The sequence below is a fragment of the Chiloscyllium plagiosum genome, chromosome 7 (genome assembly GCF_004010195.1).
Source record: "Chiloscyllium plagiosum isolate BGI_BamShark_2017 chromosome 7, ASM401019v2, whole genome shotgun sequence".
Taxonomy (NCBI): Eukaryota; Metazoa; Chordata; class Chondrichthyes; order Orectolobiformes; family Hemiscylliidae; genus Chiloscyllium; species Chiloscyllium plagiosum.
Genome location: NC_057716.1, coordinates 116,625,963 through 116,637,301, shown reverse-complemented (window position 1 = coordinate 116,637,301; position 11,339 = coordinate 116,625,963). Strand labels below are relative to the sequence as shown.

The window sequence follows — 11,339 nt, the reverse complement described above, 5'->3', positions numbered from 1 at the left end:
GTGCGTGTTTGTGAGTGTGTGTGGATGAGAGTGTTTGTGAGTGCATGTGTGGATGAGCGTGTTTGTGAGTGCGTGTGTGGATGAGAGTGCTCTGATCCTCAGTGGTTTTGGATTAGAGTGGTGCTGGAAAAGCACAGCAGTTCAGGCAGCATCCGAGGAGCAGGAAAATCTGTTCCTGATGAAGGTTTTTTGCCCAAAACGTCGACTTTCCTGCTCCTTGGATGCTGCCTGACCTGCTGTGCTTTTCCAGCAACACTCTAATCCAGAATCTGGTTTCCAGCATCTGCAGTTATTATTTTTTCTCAGTGGTTTTATCCTACAATGAACACTAAGTACTCTTTGAGGTTATTCATCGATTGTGGGAAAATCTGAGTAAAACCACAGCACAGTGAACACCTAGCCAAGGCAGCAGGCAAGTCAGAACAAGTCAGGAGTTTGATGAGGATTTTGACCTTCCATTGAGCACAGAATATGTCACCACTGACTGTAAATGATGCTTGATGCTAACTTGATACCTGTGCGTCCTGAAGCCGCTTGGCATGTTAGCAGAACAGTGATGCATTTGTGCCGTATCCCTCCTGATCCAGTTGGCTACACGGGCAGTGTCGGGTAGACTGAATCTGATATTGCCAAGGCCTGACCCCCACGCAGCTGATGCAAGCTCAGGTCACCTGCACCTTTGACATGAGCTGTCCCTGTCTCGATAAGGAAGACCCTTAAAATGCCACCATTCTGGCACACAGCTTGGCATTCTGAAAGTATATAATGGCAGTCAGCTTTCCTAGACCTAAATCTAGGAAAGAACCATCCAATCCCCCACACCGAATGTTTCCTGCATAGAAGGAGGCTGTTCAGCTCATTGTGACATTATTCTCCATCACCCTGCACTTCCTTCCTTTTCACCTAATGAGTCAGTGTACAGATGGAACCCTCCATTGAACCTGCCGTCACCGCCCCCCCCACACTCTCAGACAGTACATCCCAGACCCTAACCCCTCGAGTGAACCTGCCTCCCCCCACACTCTCAGACAGTGCGTTCTAGACCCTCACCCCTCGGGTGAACCTGCCTCCCCCCACACTCTCAGACAGTACATCCCAGACTCCAATCCCTCACTGCGTTAATTTGGTTTTCCTCAAAATCTCTTCCTTCTGCCAATTGCTTTCAATCTATTTCCTCTCAATCTCGATCCTCCCCCAATGGGAACAGTCTCTCCTTTTCAGCTCTAACCAGAGCCCTCATGATTTGGAATACCTTGATCAATTTTGCTCTCAGCCTTCAATTCTCCAAGGAAAACCATCCCGACGTCCCCAATCTACCATCCTCGCCGATGTTTTGCGTCCTTGGAACCATCCTCGTCAACCTTTTCTGCACTGTCTCTGATGACTTCTTGACCTTCCTCAAGCTTTTGTCCAGAAATCAAAGGCACTGGAGAACTTTCTGGAAAGAAACGTTTTCTTGTTTAGAAGTGGATTTGGTGAATGGAAACTGGATTAGTTGGTGCTGTTTGTTTCTTGTTGACCGAAGGAAGGGGGATATTACCTTAAAGGTTCTGCCATGCCAACAAGGCATGTCCATCACAGGGTCAGAGACTGGGCGGCACAGTGGCACAGTGGTTAGCAGTGCTGCCTCACAGCGCCAGAGACCCGGGTTCAATTCCTGCCTCAGGCGACTCACTGTGTGGAGTTTGCACATTCTCCCTGTGTCTGCGTGGGTTTCCTCTGGGTGCTCCGGTTTCCTCCCACAGTCCAAAAATGTGCAGGTTAGGTGAACTGGCCATGCTAAATTGCCCGTAGTGTTAGGTGAAGGGGTAAATGTAGGGGAATGGGCCTGGGTGGGTTGCGCTTCGGTGGGTCGGTGTGGACTTGTTGGACCGAAGGGCCTGTTTCCATACTGTAAGTAATCTAATCTAATCTAAACTTTAGGAGTACATAGCTGGGCTAACCCCCTTTATAATCTGAAATAATTCTAGTGAAACCAGACCACAGCCATGCTTTTATTTGAACAGGCTAAAGTTATCCCTCAATGTAATGCAGGAGTAACATAATGAAGTCATTAATAAGAAGTTGCAGATACTAAAATCAAAGCAATTAGAGATAAGGCAAAAAAAACCTGATAAGAAGCAAATTCCACTAAGTTTCAATGGTATCCTTTTAAAGCCTATTACTTGAGTACAGGTCCGTTCCTCAGAGTTACGCATTTTGAGGAGGCTGAGAGCAGGTTCCTTATTCTTCACTACTTCCATGGTCTTGACGCTTTCTGCCAACTTACCCTCAATAAAACAGGATATTTCCTTTGTCTGCTTGGTCTAAACGCCCCTCAGAATGGTGGGTGATTTCCAATGTAATGGTGTGGCTCTTGGTTTGGTGTGGTTGAGAAAAGCCATGAGGTAGACTTCTTAAGAAGACTGAAGCATGATGTCAGCTTATTGCATGATAGTAATCCGGTTCAAGGTACACCATTAAGAGAGACATCGTTACTAAGACTAGGAGGAGGTTGAGATGGTAGCTGTTCCACCCTTCTCCACCTGAGTCTTACGTGACATCAGCAGTTTGTGTAGAGCTGAATTCAACAATAACCCTTTCTAAGGCAAATACCGTTTTCCTCAAAGCTTGCTTCTTAGTGTCCTGCTGCCTAAGGTGCTCATCCAGTCATTTGTACCTTGTCAATTTGTGAAAGTGCCTGTTCCAGACTGATGAGTCATTTTTCCAAGCGGCCAAGTGATAGTTTGCNGGGGGTGTGGGGGTGAGGCGATCAGGGAGATGGCGTGTGTACTAGAATCTGGTATTGTGTTTTAGTTGAGGCAGTCTATCTTACAAGTACTGCAGTCGTCAATTCAGGTGGTTTCCAATTTTGAAGCAGGAATCTCTGTTTTTGAACCTCAGAAGGACTCATTGTATTACCCAGGGCTAGACACATTGTAAAATTCTCCCTTTTATCATTGGAGATTGATGCATAGTTCAATCAGCTTTGAAAATCAGCTTTGGCTGTTCACTGTAACAGACATGTCCAGCCAATTTCAAAGCTTATTTTTCAACTTAATTTCTAATGTATAAACTTTGAAAGGAGAAATGTCCTTTTAAGACATATTTTCTTTTTAAATATCCTACAATGCTAGGTTGTAAAAATTTCCTTTGTGTTAGAGTGCCCTCAAGATTAAAGGGCTTATTAGGGCAGGTCAGGTCCAGTTCCCAATTCATTTTAACCTCTGCCCACCAGTTCAGGAGCTAACAGTGAACAATGTGAGATGCTATACCTGGATTGTCTCAGCACTGACACTGTTGTGTCATGGATAGATGGGCTGTCGATCTCTGGGCAGATGTGAGCGTTGAGAAGAAGATGTATCAGTTATTTGACCTGCATGATAACAATATTGGCCCAGATCTTCCAATAGGAATCTATGCAGATTATATACATATGCCTGTACCTTGGGATCATGTGGAATCCCAATATAGCTGACTCCACAGGAACCTCCTGGGCCATTGAAACGTTTGATGGTCACTTAGCCAGTTTCTGGTACCCAGAACCATCTCGTAGAGTCGAGTCATGGAATTATATAGCATGGAAACAGAGCCTTTGGTCCAATTTGTCCAAGCTGACCAGACTTCCCAAATGAATTATTCCCATATGCCTGCATTTGACCCATACCCTCTAAATCTTTCCAAACATGTACCTGTCCAAATGATTTTTAACTGTTGTGATTGTGCTCTCCTCTACCACTTCCTGTGGTGGTTTGTTCTATTTATGCATCACTCACTGCATGAAAAGGTTGGCCCTCAGGTCCCTTTTGAGGCTTTTCCCCTCTCACCTTAAGCCTCCAGCCCCCTAGTTTTGGGTTTCCCTGCCCGAGCGAAAAGACCTTGGCTACTCACCTTATCTGTGTCTCTCATGATTTTATAAACCTTTATGAAGCCTCTTACACGTCAGGGAGAGAAGTCCCAGCCTCTGCTTATGCCTCATCCAAGCAAATGGGGAATGTTTCATAACGCACCCAACTTGTGCCTTGCAGGTAATGGACAGGCTCTGGGGAGTCAGCTGGTGAGTTACTTGCTGCAGGATTCCTGACTTCTGACCTGATCTTGTTCAGTTCTTTGTCAATTGTAACCCCCGGTTTTGCCAGGGCTCCTTGATGCCACACTCAATCAAACATGGCTTTAATGCAGTCACTCTCACCTCATCTCTGGAATTCAGATTGTTTGTCCATGTTTGTACCAAAGCTGTAATGAGGTCAGGAACTAAGTGACCCTGGCAGAGCCCAAACTGGACCTCACTGAACAGGTTATTGCTGAGCAGTACCTGTTTGTCAGCACTGTTGATGACATCTTCGAATCACCTTACTGATGATCGAGAGTAGACTGATAGGGTAGTAATCGGCTGGCTTGATTTAGTCCTGTTCTTTACAAACAGGTCATATCAGGGTAATGTTCCACATGGTGGGGTGGATGCCAATGTTGTAGCTGGTCTGGAACAGCTTGGCCAGGGAAGTGGCAGGAGCTGGAACTCCAGTTTTCATAACTATTGTTATGTTATGAATGTTTGCGGTGTGCAGTGTCTCCAACCGTTGCTTGACACCCCATGGGGTGAGGACCAATGGAGGAGGCTGAGATGGATCATCCAATCGATACCTGTGACTGAAAATGACTGTGATTGCTTCAGCTTTATCTTTTGTACTGATGTGTTGGACTCTGCCATCATTGAGGATGGGGATATCTGTGGAGCCTCCTGCGAGGGGGCACAGGTGCTTGGATTAACATCCTGTACTTCTGTTTGTGAGCTGAGGCAGAGGAGAAGAACTGAAGGAGAAAATAACCATAAATTGTACAATATTATAAAAGAACATAGGGGCAGCACGGTGGTTCAGTGGTTAGCACTGCTGCCTCACTGCGCCAGGGTCCCAGGTTCAATTCCAGCCTCGGGTGACTGTGTGGAGTTTGCACATTCTCCCTGTGTCTGTGTGGGTTTTCATCGGGTTCTCTGGTTTCCTCCCTCAGTCTAAAAAAAATGTGTCTGTTAGGTGGATTGGCCACTGGACATTGGAATAGGGTAGAGCTTTTGGTCTGGGGGGGATGCTGTTTGGAGGGGCACTGTGGATACAGTGGGCTGAATGGCCTACTTGCGCACTGCAGTGGTTCTATCATTCTGTGAAAATCGTGAGGTTTGCATTGGTATGTGAAAGAAAAGGGAAGGAGAGTGACAGGATGGAAAATATCACGCCTTTGGTATTAGAGACAAGGTGACCTCCATCACTCATTTGATAAATTCCTGGCTGGAATATGGGAAACAGGTAGACTGTCTGACTGTGAACACTTAGGATTTTCATAAGCCTATTTTCCCTGCAAACTCAATTTCAGAGTCAGCGTGCGTGATTGAGGCAAGCACACTTCTGTTTTGCAGAGTCCTCACACACATCTTCAGTTTTCTTAGGTTTTCAGTAAAGCAACAGGTTTTGGTAAATTTGCTCATTGCGGGAATACTATGAATTTATTTTAGCCACTTACTAGAAACAACACGACTGAATAGTTATTCGAAGTCATGTATATTGTACCTCCTGCACGCTTTATTCCCATCGTCCTTATTCATTATGCATTATTGATAAAATATTGACCTGGATTTTCTGATGGCCAGTCATTGTTCCAGTGTAGGTGGGAGGGGCTGTTGAGGAGCCTGTCAAAACCCCATCATGGAAGACTCCAACAGAATTGCCCAGCAAGTTGAATTCTCCTCTGGGCAATGTGTCTCTGCCTGGAAACCTTAGAAAGTCTCAATTTAAATAGGAGAATTCAGTGGGTTCCAATGAAATTAAGTAAATATTTCATCAGGAAACGTTAGACAGTTAATTTCTAACTCCTGAATAACTATTCAGCAGATCCTTTACTTAACCCAAATATGCCTCTCCCAATCCCCTTACAACCCCAAGATCCTGACCTGACAACTGACTCCAGGGTTCAAATCCATTTACCCCTGCTGGACCTGATCAGACTGTAGCCCCTCCATCCCCCTGGGAACTGAGATTCCCCCTTCCCACTGGCTGACGTACCCTGTTGGAACTTACCTGGCACGTGACATGTCTGATCCACCTGGCACCCTCACCTGACACTTACCTCATGTACCTGCTGTTTGTCAGCAGCTGCCAAAGTGACTGTCTGAACCTTTACATTTCAGAATACGGCCCACACGACAAAAAATCTGTCAGCATGGTAGTGCGACTCTGCATTTCTGAGGGAAACCCAAGCGGACTTGCATCTCAGAAATACCGAGTCACATTTCTGTTGTAAAATAGAACAGGAGGGGCTGTCTGTCTGAGATTGCCGAACCCTGGAAAATCCGACCGATTCTATCCTCAAACTCACTGCAAGCACTGTTGCTTTTTTGACTTGGATATTTTACCTCGGTGTGAACATCTTTCAATCTGTTTATTTCTGCCTCAGCAGCTTCAATCCATCACTGGTTAATGCTATCTGTTGTATTTTGCAGAAAGATGTCAGAGAGACTTCGGAGGAATTCTTGCACCTCCTCAGCCTGCTCTCCAGTTTTAACAGAAGTATTCCCGAGCTATCAGACATGCGAATCCAGAAGTGCTCCCCCCCTTGTCTGCTGCCACTGAAACATCAGAAACAACCTGTTAACAAGGTGAGAAGTTGGAGACCCCTCGTTGCACGCATGCTCTAAGGTTTGTTGTGTCATTGGTTTAATGGTGTGAGCTTCTCACCTCAGAAACATCGACACACTCATTGCTTTGGTCTGGAAGGGAAAGACCGATTCCAGTGTGCAGTTTGTGCAGATGCTTGGCTGTGACAGCACTGCAAGGCAGCACCCTGAAGCCAGAATGTTTGAGGGATCACATCCCAGTCCAGAGACAGGAACGTAACAGCCTGACGGAGTTTGGAGGTGCTGTAGTTTGGACTGGGGCTTCCTCTGTTCTCTCAGGTTGATGTCAAAGGTGTTGGAAACGAAGTCAAAGAACCAAACTTGGGTCTTGACTAAAACGTAGATGACCTGCTCATTGTCACTGATGTGGGATATTGCTGTGAATAAATTGGTGACCTCATACCCTTCCTTAGAGCAGTGATTACACTGCCAAAGTGAACTCCATGGGCTGTAAAATGCTTTGGGACATTCTTGGGTCATGACATGGTGCAGTATCAGTGCAAACCTTTTCTCCGTTCTCGGTGCATGTAAAGCAGAGACTGGAGTTGACAAAGGAATGGAGTCAAGTCACACAGTCACAGAGCTGTACAGCATGGAAGCAGACCCTTTGGACCAATTTACCCAGATAGCTCAAATTAGTCTAGTCTCATTTGCCAGCAGCCGGCCCATGTCCCTCTCAACCCGACCTAATCATATACCCATCCAGATGTCTTTTAAAGTTGTAATTGTACCAGCCTTCACCACTTCCTCTGGCAGCTTATCCCATACATGCACCACCCTCTATTTTAAATCTTTCCCCTTTCACCTTAAACCTATGCCCTCCAGTTTTGGGCTGCACTACTGTGGGGAAAAGACATTGATTATTTTCCCTATCTATGCCCCTCTTGATTTTATAAACTTCTATAAGGTAACCCCTCATCTTCCGACGCTCCAGGGAAAACAGCCTCAGCCTATTCAGCCTCTCCCTCTAGCTCAAACCCTCCAACCCTGGTAAACCTTTTCTGAACCCTTTCAAGTTTAACAACATCTTTCCTATATGAGGGGGACCAGAATTGAACAGCGCTCCGAAAGCTAGTGCTTCCAGTTAAACCTGTTGGACTATAACCTGGTGTTGTGTGATTTGTAACTTTGTACACCCCAGTCCAACACCAGCATCTCCAAATCAAGAATTGAACACAGTATTCCAAAAGTGGTCCAACCAATTTCTTGTACAGCTGCAACATGACCTCCCAACTCCTCTACTCAATGCACTGGCCAATGGAAATGAGCATACCAAATGCCTTCTTCACTATCCTACATATAAAATAAAACTGCAGATGGTGGAATCCAAAGCAGATAAGCAGGAGGCTGGAAGAACACAGCAAGCCAGGCAGCATCAGGAGGGAGAAAATTCAACATTTTGGGTCGAACCCTTCTTCAGGACTAGGGGTGGGGCTGCAGGGAACTTACCATTAAGTGTGTAAGTCCTGCCCTGATCTGCCTTTCCAAAATCAGCACCTCGTGATTAAACTCCAACTTCCACTCCTCAGCCCATCTAATCATGAGGTGAAGGCACCGGTTGGAGATATTGGCTCTTGCTATTGTTGGGTGGTTTTGTTGGAAGTTTATGTGAAATGATTAAATGAAGAAGTGGGCGGAGGAGACTCCTATGGTGCAGAAATATCGACATCCATCTGTCGGAGCTCTCAGGATTTTGGTTCATCAATTCTTATTATCTCCAGAATGACATTCCTGGTTTCTAAGCCCTCTATTTTGATCCAGATGGGGCCAGGTACTCCTAGGCACTATGTGGGCAGTCTTGATCACATAGTGCTGTCTGTTCCTGGGCTCTGAGGCCTGGGTACTTCCCACCTGATTCTGCAAGGAGCGTGAAGTGGTGCATTGTGCTCACGTATGGCATGTTTTCAACCAGTTAAACATCACATGGCATTTTGAGGGCAGGGGTTAGATGCTGGCAGTTGGCTGTGTTGCATTGTACTGCAAAGGTCTGGGCTTGTCTAGATTCAGGTACATTGCTTTAGGAATTAATTTGTGATATTCCAACTTGTTCCAGAACCATGTACATGGGAGTGCATTTTTCCAGACATCTGGTTGACAAAGATGTGGTATGCTCTGGTTGTCACTTTCGATATGGGAATAAAAAAAACAGAAATTGCTGGAGAAAGGGTCTCTAGAGAAGGATCGCAAGATTTGAAACATTAACTGAGCTTTCTCTCCACAGATGCTGCCACAGCTGCTGAGTTTCACCAGCAATTTCAGTTTCTGTTTCTGCTTTACAGCATCTGCGGCTGTTTGTTTTATCTGGTTTCCTTCGGCAGTCCAAAGAAGTGTAAGTTAGGAGGATTAGCCATGAGAAATGCAGGGTTATGGGGATAGGGGTGGGAGGGTGAGTCTGGGCAGAATATTCTTTGGAAAATTAGTGTGGACTTGTTGGGCCAAACCTGAGGGGGATTCTAGGAATGTTTGTAAGTGTCCAAGTCAACAAATGAGCAGAGATGATGGCATTGTGCTAATGTTATTGGGAGACTAACCCAGAGGCCCAGAATATTGAACAGGGGACACAGGTTCAAATCCCACCCTGGCAACTGGTAGAATTGAGATTTATTTAATAAATTTGCAATTGAAAGCCATAACAATGATCATTGATAGTTGTAAAAAAAAAAAGCTGTCTGGTTCACTGTAAGGAAGGAAATCTGCTGACCTCTGTCCTTAGGAATGGCAAGGCAAACCACACAGCTCAAGGACATTTAGGGTTAAGCAATAGGTGCTGGCCGATGAATACAGGAAGATGCTTCTGCCAAATTTCAGATGGCTGTGGAATGATCTGAGGAGGAGCAGTGAGTTGGCCAAAGTTCCTCGTCAACATTCACTCCTCAACTAACATCTCATAGAGTCTTAGAGTCATAGAGATGTGCAGCATGGAAACAGACCCTTCGGTCCAACCCGTCCATACTGACCAGATATCCCAACCCAATCTAGTCCCACCTGCCAGCACCCAGCTCATATCCCTCCAAACCCTTCCTATTCATATACCCATCCAAATGCCTCTTAAATGTTGCAATTGTACCAGCCTCCAAAAACAGCCCCAGCCTGTTCAGCCTCTCCCTACAGCTCAAATCCTCTCTGAAAATGGATTAACTGATCATTGGAATCATAGAATCGATACAGTGTGGAAGCAGGCTATTCTACCCATTGGTTCCACACCAACCTTCTGCAGAGCATCCCACCCAGATCCACCTCCCCGATTCTATCCCACAGCCCTTCATTTCCAATGGCTAATCCACCTAGCCTGTGCATTCCTGCACACTAGGGCAATTTCCCATGGCCAATCCATCTAACCTGCACATCTTTGGATTGTGGGAGGAAGCTGGAACAACTGAAGGAAACCCACGCAGACACGGGGAGAACATGCAAACTCAGCAAAGTCAAAAAGTATGGCACTGGAAAAGCACAGCCAGTCAGGCAGCATCCGAGGAGCAAGAGAGCCAGCATTTCGAGCATAAGCCCTTCATCACATTCCTGCCTGACCTGCTTGCTTTTCCAACACCACATGTTTTGACTCTAATCTCCGGTTCTCACTTTCTCCCAAACTCCACACAGATAGTGACCTGAGGATGGGATTGAACCCAGGTCCCTGGTGCTGTGAGGCAGTAGTGCTTATCACTAGGCCACCGTTGCTTTATCCACTGTTTCAAAGATCTTTCAGCACACAAATTGGCAACAACACAATGCCAATGGCAAATGAAAAGTTGCACAGAAATTTCAGTCACTTATTCAGGAGTTGTAGAAAGAAAAGTTTAATTCTTTCCGTGCCTCAGTGGGAGAAACATTGCTTATTTTTCTATTAGATTAGTAGGAGGATCACCTTTTCATGTACTTATGTCAACACCATTCCAGTTTGAGTCATGACAGTTTTGAGTAAGTTAGGAACTGTAGTAGGCCATTCAGCCCTTTGAGATTGTTCTACCACTCAATGAGATCATGGCTGATCTGTGACATAACTCCATATACTTGCCTTTGACCCATATCCCTTAATACTTTTGCTTAACGAAAACATTTATCTCAGATTTAAACTTAATAACTGATCCAGCTTCCACTGCCATTTGGGGAATAGAGTTCCAAATCTCTCCCACCCTTTGAGAGTATGATTTGGAGATGCCAGTGTTTGACTGGGGTGTACAAAGTTAAAAATCCACAACACCAGGTTATAGTCCAACAGGTTTAATTGGAAGCTAGTGTGCTTCCAATTAAACCTGCTGGCCTATAACCTGGTGTTGTGTGATTTTTAACCTTTGAGACTATAATTGCTGCAAGGTTTGTGAAGGTTTGTAGCTCAGGTTGAGGTTTAGATAGGCTCAGGATAGATGTGTTGTCCCAGTCGAAATGGTGGTTTTTCTCATCCGTGTGTAGGGCTACGAGGGAGAGAGGGTCGTGTCTTTTTGTGGCTAGCTGGTGTTCGTGTATCCTGGTGGCTAACTTTCTTCCTGTTTGTCCTACATAGTGTTTGTGGCAGTCCTTGCATGGAATTTTGTACATGATGTTCATTTTGTCCATGGGTTGTACTGGGTCTTTTAAGTTTGTTTGTTTTTGTTTGCGAGTGTTGGTGGGTTTGTGAGCTACTAGGATTCCGAGGGGTCTCAGTAGTCTGGCTGTTATTTCTGAAACTTCTTTGATGTATGATAAGGTGGTTAGG

At 45.4% G+C, this 11,339-nt stretch overlaps 1 protein-coding gene across 3 annotated transcripts in view; it reads left to right on the top strand.

Moving 5' to 3' along the window:
- tnfsf11 (TNF superfamily member 11) overlaps positions 1 to 11,339 on the top strand; it is a 73,150-nt gene that overhangs the window by 6,871 nt on the left and 54,940 nt on the right. For all 3 annotated transcript variants that reach the window (XM_043694428.1, XM_043694426.1, XM_043694427.1), the window contains exon 2: positions 6,473 to 6,628. In XM_043694428.1, the coding sequence (XP_043550363.1) occupies positions 6,473 to 6,628 (156 nt within the window). The remainder of the gene's footprint in view (positions 1 to 6,472; positions 6,629 to 11,339) is intronic.